Source organism: Aspergillus thermomutatus (genome assembly GCF_002237265.1).
Source record: "Aspergillus thermomutatus strain HMR AF 39 chromosome Unknown NODE_75, whole genome shotgun sequence".
In the NCBI taxonomy this organism is placed as follows: domain Eukaryota; kingdom Fungi; phylum Ascomycota; class Eurotiomycetes; order Eurotiales; family Aspergillaceae; genus Aspergillus; species Aspergillus thermomutatus.
The window spans coordinates 73160-89337 of record NW_020798124.1 but is presented as its reverse complement, the minus strand read 5'-3'; the positions used below and the strand labels follow the sequence as shown (position 1 = coordinate 89337).

The window sequence follows — 16178 nt, the reverse complement described above, 5'->3', positions numbered from 1 at the left end:
CAGGTAAAACTGGAATGCGGATTGCCTCCCCACATCAGAGTGGGAAGGACGTATTGCATGCCAGGCGAGGTATGCATTTAGTTGGAGTCGGAGGGGGACGTGGACTCGACGGTGTTTGAATCCAAGTGCGAGTGTGACGGCTCCTCCGTCTTGTCGTTGTCGTTGTCGTTGTCTCCGTTGCCGAAGAACAGTTCGACCTCGGTTTTCCGAGGCGGCAAATCGGCGCTCGAACTGCAAGAGCGCAACCGTAGGCGTGCGGGTGAGCCGGTGCTCACTGAAACACTGCGGCTTCCAGATCTTCGCCCTCGTCCGGACTCTCCTACGCACTCTGGGACGACTTCCAGGTAGGACGTAAAAGTCGTGGTGGAGGTGGATGTCGACTCTATGAGAGAATCGAAGTCGGCGGTGCTGGAGGCGGACACCGTGTTGGACGAGTCTTTGGAGTGCGAGCGGGAGTTCGAGGTCGATTCGTCTTCGTCTTCGTCCGCGCAAACGGCGAAGGAGTCGTTGTGTGTTGTCGAGTCGTCATCGGTAGTCGGAGCAGGTGTGAATTCGGTGTCGTTGGATGAAGACCCGGTCCAGTCTTCCCTGTGGCACTTATCTCGTCGTTCTGCCTCCAATTCTGTGACCACGTCGAGAACCAAGTCCTCGCTCAAGCCGAAGCGTGGGAGCTTGTTGATTTCTCGGGCGTAATCTTCGACTGTCTTGCCGTTGCCAGTCTTTGGCTGAAATTCGGCGGGGAGAGGCACCCGCGAAGGACCCTGGTCCCGCATGGCATTGCGAACTTCTTTGCTGCGCGAGCGTCCGGAGGAAGGGCTGTGGCCGGAGGATTGCGGCAGTACCCAGGAAAGCGCGGGACTACCTTCAATGTCTAACGGCTGGAGGTAGTAGACCGGATGCCTCTCAAAGGCCTGTGGATATTGACTCAGAACATGCACATAGCCTTGAGGCCTGGGTGAGTGGTGTACTGACCTTGATGGCGTCTTTGAAGTCGTCGATGTAGGCGAATGTCACTGTGAAGACGGTCGTGAGATATCCCAGATTAAGGAATATGACTTCCTCAAGAGCGCATGATTCAAAATGACCTCGGCCAGTGAGTGCCATGTTAAAGTCATGCGGAGACACTGGGAAGCCAGACCGGTGTCCAAGGCGCGCGGTTCCTGTTATCAGCGTCAGTAGATGTTCGACAACAGAACGAGGCGAGAAAAATGGAACATACTCTTTCCCTTGATCTTTTCGACTCTCAGCCAGCGGTCGTGAAGCTTGATGAGTCCGTTCTCTGCCAGTGCAGCTACGGCATGTTCGACTTTCTGTGAGAAATTACGTTAATCTAACGAACCACACATCAGGACAACGACGAGGGACAGAGAGAGCCCACCTCGAACTGCACAAAGGCCGTTGGGATTTTCCGTTTGTCGCGCTTGACCTTGACATGGCATGGACCGAACCGAGAGAACTTTTGCTGGACATCCCGTACCAGGTCTTTGTCCTCGAGGGTAATTTTCAAACTAATGTATGTCAGAATCTCTAGTTTCTCAAGAAGAGAACATCTCGCTACTCACTTTCCGACGAAAATACAGGCGTCCGGGGGAAACAGCCCCTGAGCGTTCTCGGCCGTGATTGCTGTGTACTGCCTGTCCAGGCGAGGAGGAAGAGCGTGCTGCGGCCCGTTTGGGTTCGAAAGAAGGCCAAGGATAGCCATGTCGAATGTGATGAAAAAAAGAGCGAGGTTTTAACGAGCGAACGAGTTTGTGAGCTTGAGGGCTGTATAATAAACGAGTTGTAGATCAGTCGAGTACTTGTCGAAGGCTTGTGGAATACTTGTCGAACGATGGGAAGAAGTGAAAGAAGTCAGAACAGGGGGACTAATAGCCCACTGCTGGCTACCACTCTTCCTACTTTCCTGGCGGTACCAAAAATGATGTCGGAGCATAGTATGGGTCTCTTGTCTCTGTGAGCTGGTCTAGCTCTTGGACGGAGCACTCCGCGAGAAATCATGACGCCAACTGGAGATCGAAACCCGGAGCGCTGCTAAGCTGAATTCCCGTGCGAGTAATTTATAGCATTTGTGAGTCAAAGAGAGCAAAAAGACGGCGAAAGATTGTATTGATGTTTTCCATGTATAGATCTCGAGTTGGACCAGGAATGGAAATGCCGCGTACGAGACTCTAGTTCAGGATGCAAACAATGCATTTTCACGGGTTCTGCTACCCTTTTCTTCGCCTGCAAGAGTTCATATTGTGAGCAGGCGGAAATAGTGCACTGTTCGACGGGTTGGCCATTGCAGGTTCTGAGGAGCTCGTCCTCATTGCTCTATTTGTTGACGGCTTCAAGCCAAAGCGCGCAGCCATTATTGGCTTGATTTCGAAGGCCTTTTCGGTTCCTGAATTTACATGACCGTAAATTTCACCCGGGTAGTAAGCTTCCCGAGTTTCCCTTCTGTTGACAGTGACTCGTCCTCCACATCCCATGGATCTCCAGGAAAATTTTCACTGACAAGGGTCACAAGGCAGGACAAAAATGATCAGATGCAGGTATTTTCCAGGCCAGAACGTTTCAAAAATAGACATATGACAAAAAATGCTGTCATAACGAGTGGTGGAAGCCAGAAGGTGGTTTGTAAGGCTACTAATGCGTAGTGGGACAGAAAAAAAGGTGTGTATAGATAGATGTGATGTTTGATGGAAGTGGGCAGATGAGGCTAAAGGAATGATTATCGATCTGATCTTATCTTCGGCCGATCAATCAACAATTTGACGAATGACAGTCATTAGCTTGATCAATACTACGGAGGACGGAGTAGCCTAGTATGCAGCTTGGCGACATCATCTCATTAGTTAATCCTGGTCTACTGAACAGCTTCTCCCAACATTCAGCATCAAATAACCAATCTTTCACATCGCTTGTTATTCCGGTCATATATTCCCTGCTTACGGGATAGAGTGCAGTAGAACATGTTTCCCACAGCTAGGTGTTTGTCCGCCAAACCCGCAGGATTTATCAAGCGCAGCGCTGAGGAGCTGAGCCGTCTATCGAGGATTGGTGGGTCGTCATCGCTTCGTTTCTGCGCTCAATTATCGAATGCGCATTCAATATCAACAGCCCACTAAATATCATTGTGTTGTATAGCCTGGAACTCCGAAGGTCTCCATACTCCTACTAAGCCCTACACCCTCCTCGACTTTGAAGATGAATCCACCGTCGCCGGGTGCAAGACCATGGCCGACCGTGCCGTTGGTGGATTCAGCACTGCCAGTCTTGACTATGTCCCAGCGGACCCTTCGACGAACACACCTGCTCATGCGAGGTTTCATGGGAGCATTTCAACGAAGCTACCTAACAATTGGCGGGTAGAGAGGACTGGTACGTTGGATTGTTCTCATTGACATAGCTTGCTATAATCAGAGAAACTGACGACCATCGAAAACCGATAGGATATGCCGCCTTTCGCAATAAGGACCGAGGCTTCTGGCTCTTCGGTCGACTATACTGGGATGTCGACCCGTACTCGTATCTGGCCCTTCGAGTGAAGTCCGACGGTCGGCGATACACCGTGAATATTCAGACAGACTCGATCGTCGAGACGGATATCCACCAGCATAGATTATATACTCGTCACCACCGCGTGCAAAATCAGACCTCCCGTGACGACCTCCCCTCATATTCGTCGGAAGCGGCCGAGTCACCAGAGCTCGCAGAAACCCTCTTCCCGCGCGGAATTCCTCCTTCGCTCTCCGACGTCCCTCCCGAGTCTACAATCATGTCTTCTTCCGCAACAACATCCGGCGGCACAGGCTGGGAGACCATTCTCCTACCATTTCACTCCTTTGTCCGTACGAACCACGGCCTTGTGGTCGAACCGCAAACCTCTCTTATCCGCCAGCGAGTGAAGAGTATCGGTATCGGTCTTACAGACCGGGTCGAGGGTCCTTACGACTTGCGGATCCATCGTATCTGGGCTACCAACGGGATCAGCGAAGCAGAGTTCGAGGATGAGAAGCGGATCTGTGGTGCAGATGCGCTGCCTATTGATGAGGGCGTCAGAACTGGCTGGAGGGGCGACTCTCCTTCCGGCCATCCTGAGGACAAGGGAAGTCAACCGGGCGAAGCAGGAAAGCCGAAGGGATTAAAGGGGCTGCGCTCGGAGTGGGAACAATGATCTACTGTATATCAAAATTTGATGTATTTGTCCTACACTAATTGTACAATAACTTATTCTTTCATCGACACTACCGATAACTGAAAGAATAGATCTTTGAAGTTGATGTGATCCAGATTCATTTGACCTGAAGTTGCGATTTGATGTCGTTGTTCGTGGGTGCGTTAGTGTAATCTAGTTACCCCCAGTGATCCTCTCCCAAGCCTCCTTGTACTTCTCCGCGGTCTTCTGTACGACCTCTTCCGTCATCCGGACACCCTCCTTGCCTTTCAATCCCTCCTTGACGAGCCAATCCCGGAGGAATTGCTTGTCAAAGCTCTGCTGGCCGCGGCCAACTTCGTAGTCATCCTTGGGCCAGAAGCGAGACGAGTCGGGTGTCAGGACCTCGTCAGCCAAAACAACCTCATTGGTTTCCTCGTCGACACCGAACTCGAACTTTGTGTCCGCGATGATGACCCCGCGCGACAGAGCGTAGGCGTGCGCGGCCTTGTACAGCTGTAAAGCGAGGGAAGAAACGGTCGAGGCATGCTCACCAAGAATGGCAGCGGCTGTACATCGGGATGCTGTTAGCTTTGGGCCAACTCTGCAACTTGATAGACACTCCCGAAGCGAGGAGGACCATGCATACCTTGATCGGGGTGGATATTCTCGTCATGCTCGCCTTGCTCGGCCTTGGTGCTGGGAGTGTAGATCGGGCCATCGGGGAAGGCTTCGCTCTCCTTCAGACCAGGAGCGACCTTGATTCCGTGCACGGTACCCGACTTCTTGTACTCATTCCAAGCGGATCCTGTGATGTAACCCCGGACGATGGCTTCAATGGGAAGGATTCTGAGCTTGCGCACTTGCATGCTTCTGTTCTGAAGCACTGGCCGAAGTGAAGGGGGAATCTGGGGCGGGAGGTCGAGCGTGATGAAATGCGTGCGCAGAGAGGGGATAGCATCGGTCAGGATCTTGAACCATGCTTTTGTGCATAATGTGAGAAGAACTCCCTTGTTCGGGATACCCTGAAGACACAACTGTTAGCAGATTCAATGTGGAGTACCATTGACACATCCAAGACGAAGAATCGTACATTCTCCATGATCACATCGTATGCGGAGATGCGATCAGTCGCAATGAAGAGAAGAGTCTTGTCGTCGACTTCGTACAGATCGCGGACTTTGCCCCGGGCAATCAGGGGCAGCACACCCTGGAGATCTGTGTTTGTAAGTGCCTCGGCCATGACTGTAATTGCACGAATGGAGAGTTGCAGTTAGTGACAATCTCAAAATGTGACTCAAGAGCAAAGTCATGTCCCGATAAACGATAAGTTTTTTGGCGGGGTATACGATCAATCAATTTATGCCTCAGGCACTACTAACTGGATGCCTTGCAAAATCCCTTTACAACGAAGCTGGATCTATTGAACCAGCAAAGCACATTCCATAGAAGTTGCTTTGAACATAAAACTGATCAAATCTTGTGTGTTCGATATCATTTGAACCCCGTGGTCCTCCAAGATAAAGCTCATTGTTTGAACTCAGACGCGGTGTGTTTGTATACAACGGACGCGCTGATGGTTTCATCGCGCAGCGAAGTTCCAGCATAGTCCGTCTATTATTGGACGAAACTCCTCTCTGGCAAAGGATGTCGACGTTGCAAAAGAGGAATTAGATAAGGGAAGAAGAACAAGGGCAGCAAGATGAGTCGCTATCTGACCCCCTCGAAGATCGCTCTTCTGTGTCTCATCTCCATTTACACCGATGGAGTCGTTCCCAACTCCTCCGCAATTCATGTTCTTTCCTTTCTCATGTCATGTCTCAGTCCTTTGGAATCAGATGCATCTTTATCTCTAAACAGAGGCGATAGCAACTATACTGTCGCCATTGATGACCTGGAGGACGCCCTTTCGTCCAAAGCTTCCTCGATCCCTGGCCGTTCGATATGGGATTTGTTTCTCAAGAAGATCTGGTCCATTGATTCTTGTGACGCTTTGGAAGTATTTTTCACTGATATCAGCGCTATTCTTGTCAAGACTCGAGAAGAACAGATCCGCGACAGGGATAATGGTCTGGCGCCCGAGACCGGTCGTATGCGCCTCTCGAGATGCTCACCACTCGGTGCGTTCGTGAGAAGAGCCCAGCTCGAGTTTACTAGGCTTCAGTTCCATGACTCTGTCAAGCTTTGGAAGGGCTTCGTGCATTACCGTCTCCCCACGTACCGTGTGTGGTCAAAGAAGAATCCATCCGCTGAACGGGACCCCGTGGACATCAATTTACTAGAGCTCAATTTGGACTCAACTAGTCACCTCGCTCAAGTGGCTTATGGAAACATCGAAATCCAAGAGGAGGATGGAACCTACGTCAGCACTAAGGATGTCGAACGACTGTTGGAGTTTCAGATTGGCGAGCTACAGAGTACACCGACTTTCCCTTGAACATGAATATTCATGATAGGCACTTGCTAACGGAGTGCAGGGCTAGGAGGAAGAGTCCCAGACGGCATGAAAGTGCAGCTCGAACGTATCATGGCGTCTGGCGTCACACTACCCAACCTGACTTACTACCTAAGGTGAAATTGAGTTCGCGCCCAGAAACCCGCCATCGCTGACGATCTGTAGATTCCTCGACGCATGGAGAGCCGGAGACTACCCCTCGTCCTTCGACAACCTTCACAGATATTTCGACTATACAATGCATAGCCGTGACCGGAGCTCATATCAATATGCGCTGCTCAACCTCGCGATCCTTCAGGCTGATTTCGGATGCTATGGAGAAGCTGTTTCTGCGATGCAAGAGGCTGTCTCGATTGCGCGAGAGTCCCATGATATGAACTGTCTAAATTTCTGTATGAGCTGGCTGTATCACTTTGGCAAAGCCTTCCCCGAGCAGATGAAAGACGTTCAGAATACGGGAATGCTCGGAAACGAGAAGGAAGGTCTTGCTTTCCTGAAGGCCAAAGCGAAGGAGACTGAGATGTGGAGTCTGCTGAGCACTACATTGCTGAGTGAAGCCAAACTCGAGCTGCAAAACGTGAGCGTTCCTGCTTCACCGTTGTTCTTGACTACAGTCCTGACAGTACAAGGGGGAGAGTCTTGCATCTACCATTGAAAACATCGTTCGGGCATCCCATCTCAATGTTACAAAAAATTTGGTGACATCGATGGGCCCACAGCTTCTACTACAGACTGCGCTCTATGCCAGAATTGGTACCAGACCTACGCATGTGGATTTTTCCGGGTCCAGGCTCTAACCTCTGCAGGTGTTACCCATCTATCGTGGTTGAGTAGCGAAATATTTCGCGAATGCTACGCAAACAAGTCGCCATTCGAGGACTATCTGAAGAGTACATTCCGAAGCTGTCAACTGGTATGCCAATTGTTCTCCAACTTTCTGATATCTGCCTTCTGACATTCTCTCCAAAGTTGGCTCAACAGGGTCGCTATGGCGGTATCTCTGCTCATATAAAACAGATTACACCAGAAAAGCTACGGTCTCTCAGAGCGAACCAACAATGGACATTCTTCTCTGGTATACTGCAACTAAGGCGGCATATCTGTCGGTATGTTCTCTCCTTGCTCATTGAAGATGTCGGTTTCTAACAGCGAGCTAGGGATGATACAGTAGCAGCAGACTACCTTCTCTCCCAGCTTCAAGCGATCCAGCTCCCTGACAACGACGCCTCTCTTCTCCTATCTTTCCTTTCAATCGAACACAGAATCCGACAAGGCGACTATGGCCGGGCCTTGGAAATCGCCGAGCAGACGGCTCAATCCATGCACCAAGATAACTTCGACATCCATTCTCAGGTGAAGCTGCTTTGCTTCAAAGCGCGCATCTTCGAAAAAACGGGCCATCCACAACGAGGCTTCTCTCTAGCGATGCGAGCCGCCAGTATCGCGCACCGCTCAAGGCTTTTTCCAGGTCTCTGGGAGGCAATCTGCGTGCTGGGCGGAGTCCTGCTGAGTCTACGAGAATTTGAAGCCGTGAATGAGATGATTGAGAGCATCATGCCTCAGGTCCTCGAGGCCGACGACTGTGATCTAGCTGCGCGGGCGTACTCGCTTCTCGTGGACGCAAATATGGGCATGGCTGGTAAGTTGTGGAGTCAAGGACAGGACACGCCCGCTAAAAAGGAACACATGAACCGTGCCCTTGGCTACCTCGACTGCGCCTACGACCAATATGAAGAAATCGAAGACGTCAAGGGACAATGTGAGATGATGGCCAAGAAAGCCACGGTGATGCACCTCACAGGTGACCTGGTCCTTGCGAATGACTACGCGGCTAAGTACCTGGATCTGCAGAAATCGAGTGAGAAGGGGATATAGCATGCATTGCCAGTATATAGTATCACATTTGCGTTATAACGAAGAGTTATGGGGAAATCGTGAGACTAGACAACTCCTTTCCTAGACCGGACTGAAATGCTGCGCGGCAAGAGCACGTCTGCGGATGAGGGTTATGGATAGAGCGCCGCAGAAAAACACACCGAGGCCTTTACCTATAGGAACGAAGGTCATTCTACTCGATTTCCGAGAAGCTTAGGACGAGACTGAGGAACTTGTGTGTAACACAAGGAAATCAATCAGCATTGTCTTGTAACTCCTAGTCATTTCACCCAAAAAGCCCCAGTGCACACTCTCACAACGACTTCCGCCCCGATTTTGTGCAGAAAATATACATGCTTTCAATTCCTCTCGCCGTGAAACCGAGATCGACCATTGGAAGCTGTTGTCCTTATTCACCATAAGGAATTTAGGTAGCCTTGTCCTTGTGGTGGTAGTTGACATTGTTGTTCCAGCTACATCACAGTCAGCAAATGAACCATGACCATGAAAGGAGAAAGAGCATAAATTCGAATATAGAACGAAATGGCGCTCCAAAACGGCTTATTAATGGATTGGAGACTTACAAGATGGTCTAGAGAAAACCACCGGTTAGCAAATGATTCAATCAAGAGATCTGATTAGATGTCACTAACCTTGTCCCCATCGCCGAAGGGGAAGTTCTTGACACGGATGTTCTGGTAGGGGTACTCGATACGCTCCTCAAGAGGAGGCATGTGCTCCCAGTGCTCCCAGTGCTCGTTCCAGAGGTTGTAGGCGTTAAGACCGCCGAGGATCAGGCAGGGGATGACGGCACTAGGCATTGGTGAGTAAAGAGTCGATGGGCTTGCGGAAAAAGACGTTAATTGCGTCAGGCAACACATACTAGATGGAGAGCTTGCGCCAAAGGTCTGGCAGACAATTGAGTAGTTAGTATCATGCATATTATGTCCGTATCATCATCCAAAAAAATTCCCCGGGTTCAATTGGAGTATACGAACCGCTGGTGGCAGCAGCGTGGTGCTTGACAGCAGCTCTCTCGCGGTTGAACTCGTTGTCGACCATCCAAGGAAGCTTGTTGTCGGTGCTGTTGAGGCGGCGCTGGAAAGCAGCGCGAGCAGGAGCGCTACGCAGCTGCTGAGCAGCGCGGAGGATGTTGCGTTGAGGGAACATGGTGCTGGGGGGGCAGTCGAACGGCTGTTGCGTCTTTCTTCTGCTTTGGCAGATAGTGGGATTATACGGACGTCGGGCGTTCCGGCTTAACGAAGCAAAGCCGGTTTAGCGTCCCCGTGATTCGTCTGCGGGCAGCGGCTGATGCCTTAGTCATCAATCAGGCCATCATCGCGTGATGTCACGGCGCCTTCACGTCACGTGCTATCCCGGGATCGTATAGCTGCAGCTACAGCTGTACGATGTACGGAGCACCACGAATTGATCTTATTGCCGGAGATGAAGTAAACCTGTCTGCTTTAGATATTCTCCGAGCTCTGGCTGACTGTGGTATGTACGCTTGGAACACACTTCACAGCGACCGCGATGGGATTTCGCATAACAACATGGAATGGTAAGCTTGATTGATATTGGAAACCAGTCCCGCTGCTGGATACTCAGGCTGAAGGTTGATCTGTCTAACAGTGAACGGGATACGGTATGCATTGTAGACAGTCTCTGTATTAAATTTTGTGGTGCTGAGATCTGGCAGGAATCCATTCTCGTATGAACCATGGAGAGGCAACCGAACCTTCGAGGTAGATACATCCAAGGTCCTTCTTTGTCTGAAAACAAGAGGCTCATGATAGAATAGTCAATGTTTGATATTCTCGAGGCAGATATCGTCGTTTTTCAGGAGACCAAGATTCAACGAAAAGATCTCCGCGATGACATGGTGCTAGTACCTGGCTGGGACTGCTACTTCAGTTTACCGAAAGCCAAGAAAGGTGCGCTCCGTATGGTATCAGCATGTTTTTCAGTTCTAACAACTTTCAGGATACTCCGGAGTTGTGATATACACTCGGAATGCGACATGCTGTCCCATCCGCGCAGAGGAGGGTCTTGCGGGAGTTCTCTGCCCGCCCAATTCGTCGGTGTCATTTCGAGATCTGCCTGAAGACCAACAAATAGGAGGCTACCCAACCATTGAACAACTGTCAGAGCTAGAAATTGATGCAGCTACTCTGGACTCGGAAGGTCGTTGCGTCGTTCTCGAGTTTCCTGCATTTGTTCTGCTTGGAATTTATTCACCAGCCAACCGCGACGAAACACGAGACAGTTTTCGCCATAGCTTTATTGACTTGATGGATGCTCGCATCCGGAATCTGGTTGCGATGGGCAAAAGAGTCTTTGTCACAGGGGACCTTAATATTGCGAAAGGGGAAATTGATGCAGCTCATGCTGCCGAGGCCATCAAGAAGGGAACAACAACAGAGGACCAGTTTATATCCACCCCAGCACGGCGCGTGTTCAATCAACTGCTTTCTGATGGCAGAGTTCTTGGCCAGCGCGATGAAGGGAGGGAAAGTCCTGTTTTATTTGATATTTGTAGGTCGTTTCATCCCGATCGGAAGGGAATGTACACTTGTTGGGAGCAAAGAATCAACGCTCGACCCGGCAATTATGGCGCGAGGATAGACTACGTCCTGTGTAGCCTGGATATGCAAGATTGGTTCTGCGATTCGAATATTCAAGAGGGCCTCATGGTAAGCTCCAAGGTTGCTATGGCTTAGTTGTAGATTGATTCTCCAGCTGACAATATGCAATTTGGAACAGGGATCCGATCATTGCCCGGTTTATGCGGTCTTTAAGGACGTCGTACGCCTCGGCGAAGAAGAGGTCAACATTCGTGACATAATGAACCCTCCTGGGATGTTTAAAGATGGCGAGCGTCAGCAGGAATACTCTACTAAATATCTTCTGCCTACGTCGGGACGCTTGATACCAGAATTCGACAAGCGGAGGAGCATCAAGGACATGTTCTCGCGTAAACCATCGGCCAACGTACAGACACCAACGGCGAACGTCCCGACGTTGAGACATTTTGCCTCTACTCAGGAAAGAGGAACACCAACCGCCATTTCGGAGGGTGCTGCCAGCATGGTAGCTGTCAGCCAGTCTGTAGCAGTTGCTGACAGCACTCAAACGATAGAAGGCGTTCGTAAGAGGTCTCAGAAAAATGAGACTGGTTCCCCTGTCTCAGTCAAGCGTTCGAAATCCGGTTCAGCCCAATCATCAACACCTTCCACTGCTGGGCAGAGGACTCTGAAAGGGTTCTTTAAACCTAAAAGTGATGCAGCCGGCCAAGTGACCATAGCCCGGGATTCTGCAACAGTGTCTACTGTACCAACGAAACAACCAGCCGCGTCCCCTACAAAATCTACCCCAGTTACGGGACCTACGGCATCGGAAGCAATCCGGACAGCTCCCGCTGGTGAAGCATCTCCGGGAGACCAGCCAAATTCTGCGACTCCTACAACTCCCGCTTCGTCCCAGAACGATGATACTGTTATCGATCCCATTGCCAGCAAGGAGGATTGGTCAAAGCTCTTCACTAAAAGGCCCGTTCCCAAGTGCGAAGGTCACCAGGAACCATGTATCAGTCTGACGACTAAGAAGCCCGGCATCAACTGCGGAAGATCGTTCTGGATCTGTTCGAGACCCCTTGGGCCCAGCGGAAACAAGGAAAAGGGGACGCAGTGGCGATGTCCTACATTTATATGGGCCAGCGATTGGAACCCTTCCGCTCCGTAGATTTTCTGTCCGGGGCAACTTTCTTTTTGTGATAGTGTAACGATACCCAGTTTCGTACTTAGAAGGCTAGGAATAGTATGAGATATTATGGTTTCAATGGTAAGACATTTCGTAAAGTGAGACTCGTCGAGGTATATCTGACTATAAACAAAAGTAACTATGGGATGAAAATGGTGGTTAGCGAGCGGAGAGAAGGACTTGGCCCGATTGAAGGATACTTATCATAACTCTCTCTCTAAGCAAACGCGTAGCAGTCGCTTTTAGTCAGGCATAGAAGCAAAGGTACCTCATGGCCCCTGAAGACTGCATGTTCCGGTGTCCATGGAAACGAGCATGCCGGAACCGGATATGACAGGTGCACGGCTCTCAAGCGGTTGCGGCATGCAAGGGCCTGCCAGGCTCCACGGACCACCATGCAGGATGTATTGGAATAATTAGACAGGCTGCAGAAGCTGTCGAGTAACCTTGAAGAGCAAGGGGGGCAGCGCTCGGGACGCAGACACGTTTAACTTACTCTCGACCTCGAGGTTTAGCTGGTCAACTGAGGACGGAGAAGAAGAGAGTGAACACTTGAGATAACACATATTGATCAAGCCCGTTCATTGTATTTGTCTGTCTGCTATGTCCTAGCTAAGTGCCTATCTAGAGGTCTGATATTTTCGGAGTAATTACACGGATTCATCTGATATCCCCCTGAAAACAATTCTCCGGAGTCGTCAGAGATCCTCCCATCGCCCAGGATAAAAGTGAAGAAAACAAACTATCCGCGCCGGTATGGTACAGTGTCAAAGGCAATGTTGCAACGAAGCCCTCAGCTAGAGGCGCGAATGTAGAAATTGTACACATGGTGCTTGCTCAAGTAACAACAACGGAAGGGGCAAAAAGACAAGCAGGGAAGAAGCGTATGTTCCAGTCGACCTTAGAAGCAATCAGTGATGAAGTCAGAGAATTCAAAGTTCTCTCCAACAGGACCCTCGGCCAGGCTGAGGTGCTGGTAGAGGGCACCCTTGTTGTAATCGTTCTGCATCTGCATGAGATCGAAACCATTTGGTTCAAACTGGAACTGCTGATCCTCCGGTATGCCGTTAGGACTCATGATGACATCCATACATCCATACCTGGAACGCCTTCGAAAGCATTACTAATTATAAACTCACTCACTGTTATTTCAGTGAGCGTGGCTGGAGTGGAGACTGGAGGCGTAACCTTCGTCGAAGCTGAGGCAACAAACATAGCAACAGATTTGGTGCTCTCGGGAAACTGACGCATGGAGCACGACGCTCTTACTGGAAAGGCTGGGAAGAGCGATATCGAAGGTCGCTATAATTCTCTGCTTGCATGTTTTTAAGCTCTTCTGCCAGGTTTGTGCATTCGCCTCGTCGTCCTTTCGTTCTGCTTCCCAGTGTCTTCCAGGTATCATTGCCAACCTCCTTCATGAGCCCTGAGCAGAATTCACAGATACAAGCTGCGGCTTTTTCCGGTAACTCCAACCACCTGAGGTATTTTCTGGAGAGACTGAATGCTGGTGCATCTCCAGCACAAGTGATATGGTGGGACTGGACACACTGACTTCATTCCGACAACAGCAACACCTCGAGTCCATCGCCTCCGGCATAACATTTGTATGTCTTCGCACGTAGAATATTGTAAATTATTATAGAGCATAATACTCCTCCAGAAGTACAAGATTAATAAGAATTATGTAGCGTAAGAAATAACAATGTGGAAGGTCTACTCAGTTGGAGAGGGCTAGAGAGGGAGGCGGGTGAATCGATTGTCGAGAGGTCTTAGTGAAGGATAGGACATTTCTTTGTTTACATCCTGCCACAAATTCAGCCTGCGACATTGTACCCAGCCTCAATTTTTATCGAGGACAAACACTGAAAGAGACTTAACCTTTCTCTTCCCCTTTCTTCTTCTTCTTCCCTTCCAAACCCTTTCCATCCCAACAACCTGTTGGATCTTCAAAGACTCCTTCTGCGTCTACACTTTCCTTTCGTCTGTTCATCTTCAGCTACTCATTCAAGAGATTCTACACAGTCTAATCTCGAGAGAAAGACGATCAGTCTTCTGTTCGAAATGGACGCCGCAATTTCTCCCCTCGAGCGTGCTTTCAACACCTTTTTGATGACCATGCCAGCCGAGCAGCTGGAGGAGCTTCTGCAGTACCTCCAAGACACTAAAGCTCAGGAAAACAATGCCCTGCAGCTTGCAGATGCAACTCCTGCCGCTGCTGCAAACTACGCTTTGGACAATCATCATGGTGCTGCCGTTCCTGTTGCCGCAACTCCTCGTCCTCTGGTTTCCCGTGCCAAACGCACCCGGGAAGGAAAGAAAAGACCTCTTAACAGCTTCATCGCTTTCAGAAGTGAGTCCAACTTTACCATCAAGTATAGATACACAGACTAAGAAAGAACAGGCTTCTACTCGGTCATTTTTCCGGACCTCACCCAAAAGGCCAAGTCGGGCATTCTTCGCTTCTTGTGGCAGAATGACCCTTTCAAGGCCAAATGGGCAATCCTCGCGAAGGCGTACTCCATCATCCGCGATGACCATGGAACTGAGGGTTCTTTGGATCGGTTTCTGGAGCTTACTACCAAGTTCATCGGCATCATTGAACCCACTCGCTACCTCGACGCGATGGGCTGGCAGTTGAACTTCGATGACCAGGGGCAATACACTATGGCTAAGGTCAAAATCATAACTATCCCTGAAGCCGATGTTGCTACCAATTACTCGGTTGACGATGTCGTGAAACACTGCTACGAGACAGGCTATGTGTCTGAGAAACCACGCAAGCACACCGCAGGTAACCGCAACAACACTTCCACCATGGCCTTTGCTGCTCAGCCAACTTTCGTTGTCAAAGCGGAGAACGGCATTCAGATCACCGGCGACGATGCTACTGTGACTGACGATGCCTTCGCAACACCTGAAATGGAGACTCCACCTCCCGAAGAGACAAACGCCACTCAAACCCCTGATCCCATCGAAGCAGAACCAGTGGTCGACGACTACGCCTTGGACTTTGTGAATGTACCTGGCATGCCTGATGGTCAGCAGCTCGAACTGGCACTCTTCCAAGGCAATGACTTCGATCTCGACAACATGGAACACCCATTTCTCAACGAGATCAACGCCTTGCCCCTTTTCGATCCAGCAATCATAAATCCCATGATGATGGACTATGATCCGTTGGTCGAGCCTCCTTTCGGTGTCTTTGACATTGATCAATACATCAACGTCTGACCATGCACTGTGGTTGCGCCACTTCCCTCTTGAGTGTCTCGAGTCTACTTCTGCAGATCATCTCCGCGCAGAAGGGGTGCTCAACGATGTCTCAAGCTCTTTCCCATGTACACTATCTGATCTTGTTTCCGAATGTACTCTATTCATTTTCCATCGGCATTTCGAAGCAAATCGCGGTTACGAAGCGAGCGTGGTTCTTCTTTGTGACGACATCAGCTTTGAGATGCATAACGACTTTCAATGAATTGGGGCTTTCATGATTCTACATGAAACATCAAGTGGCCTAGCTTATGGATGTCTGGTGCAGTTTCCGTTTTTTTATCTGATTTCGAAGGGCTCCGCAGGGCTTGCGGTTTACAACGGTGTCATGGTCTTTATTCCTTTTCTTGTTTCCTTGAGCACAAATACACTTCTCATCGAAGTTTTTCTTATCGGTGGCTCAATCAATTAGCATAGCTTAGTTAGTTCAAAACATAAAAAAGAATAAGGATAATCGTTTCAAGATACTTTATCGCTCTTGTAAGCAGGATAGATCGCTCTCTTCAAGTCACTTTGAATTTCTATCGATCCACGATGTGACCTTCCTCCTGGTATAAGCTCTGCAGAATGATAGAGGACGGGCTCGCTTCTATTTCGGAGTGAGGTGATGATCCAGAGTACAGTCTTTTATCAGAGGCTAAATTTTTGTCTCTGTTACTTGGGATGAACACATGATCAAGG

General features: G+C 49.8%; 8 protein-coding genes across 8 annotated transcripts; 4 read left to right on the top strand and 4 right to left on the bottom strand.

Annotated features, from left to right (window-relative positions):
- Window positions 1-77: 77 nt before the first annotated feature.
- On the bottom strand, window positions 78-1702 carry CDV56_107769 (uncharacterized protein; the record flags this gene model as incomplete). Its single annotated transcript, XM_026761388.1, has 5 exons — window positions 78-911; window positions 973-1160; window positions 1220-1310; window positions 1379-1508; window positions 1563-1702. 5 exons carry the CDS (start codon window positions 1700-1702, stop codon window positions 78-80), a joined length of 1383 nt encoding a protein of 460 aa, XP_026615119.1.
- Window positions 1703-2954: 1252 nt separating this feature from the next.
- CDV56_107683 (CIA30 family protein) lies at window positions 2955-4159 on the top strand (the record flags this gene model as incomplete). The annotated part of the gene is made up of 3 exons (XM_026761302.1): window positions 2955-3042; window positions 3130-3363; window positions 3435-4159. 3 exons carry the CDS (start codon window positions 2955-2957, stop codon window positions 4157-4159), a joined length of 1047 nt encoding a protein of 348 aa, XP_026615118.1.
- Window positions 4160-4333: 174 nt separating this feature from the next.
- On the bottom strand, window positions 4334-5381 carry ADE1 (phosphoribosylaminoimidazolesuccinocarboxamide synthase; the record flags this gene model as incomplete). The annotated part of the gene is made up of 3 exons (XM_026761246.1): window positions 4334-4707; window positions 4788-5163; window positions 5232-5381. 3 exons carry the CDS (start codon window positions 5379-5381, stop codon window positions 4334-4336), a joined length of 900 nt encoding a protein of 299 aa, XP_026615117.1.
- Window positions 5382-5840: 459 nt separating this feature from the next.
- Window positions 5841-8468, top strand: CDV56_107499 (putative anaphase-promoting complex subunit Apc5; the record flags this gene model as incomplete). The annotated part of the gene is made up of 7 exons (XM_026761118.1): window positions 5841-6555; window positions 6616-6709; window positions 6759-7170; window positions 7217-7346; window positions 7400-7506; window positions 7563-7699; window positions 7751-8468. The coding sequence occupies 7 exons, from the start codon at window positions 5841-5843 to the stop codon at window positions 8466-8468; spliced, it is 2313 nt and encodes a 770-aa protein (XP_026615116.1).
- A 427-nt stretch (window positions 8469-8895) lies between these two features.
- CDV56_107450 (cytochrome c oxidase subunit VIa) lies at window positions 8896-9638 on the bottom strand (the record flags this gene model as incomplete). Its single annotated transcript, XM_026761069.1, has 5 exons — window positions 8896-8941; window positions 9053-9060; window positions 9122-9281; window positions 9352-9376; window positions 9467-9638. 5 exons carry the CDS (start codon window positions 9636-9638, stop codon window positions 8896-8898), a joined length of 411 nt encoding a protein of 136 aa, XP_026615115.1.
- A 239-nt stretch (window positions 9639-9877) lies between these two features.
- Window positions 9878-12209, top strand: CDV56_107330 (DNA-(apurinic or apyrimidinic site) lyase APN2; the record flags this gene model as incomplete). The annotated part of the gene is made up of 5 exons (XM_026760949.1): window positions 9878-10029; window positions 10077-10113; window positions 10270-10402; window positions 10452-11161; window positions 11232-12209. 5 exons carry the CDS (start codon window positions 9878-9880, stop codon window positions 12207-12209), a joined length of 2010 nt encoding a protein of 669 aa, XP_026615114.1.
- Window positions 12210-13128: 919 nt separating this feature from the next.
- On the bottom strand, window positions 13129-13442 carry CDV56_107267 (uncharacterized protein; the record flags this gene model as incomplete). The annotated part of the gene is made up of 2 exons (XM_026760886.1): window positions 13129-13281; window positions 13371-13442. 2 exons carry the CDS (start codon window positions 13440-13442, stop codon window positions 13129-13131), a joined length of 225 nt encoding a protein of 74 aa, XP_026615113.1.
- An 846-nt stretch (window positions 13443-14288) lies between these two features.
- CDV56_107167 (uncharacterized protein) lies at window positions 14289-15458 on the top strand (the record flags this gene model as incomplete). Its single annotated transcript, XM_026760786.1, has 2 exons — window positions 14289-14577; window positions 14629-15458. The coding sequence occupies 2 exons, from the start codon at window positions 14289-14291 to the stop codon at window positions 15456-15458; spliced, it is 1119 nt and encodes a 372-aa protein (XP_026615112.1).
- Between the last annotated feature and the right edge of the window lie 720 nt (window positions 15459-16178).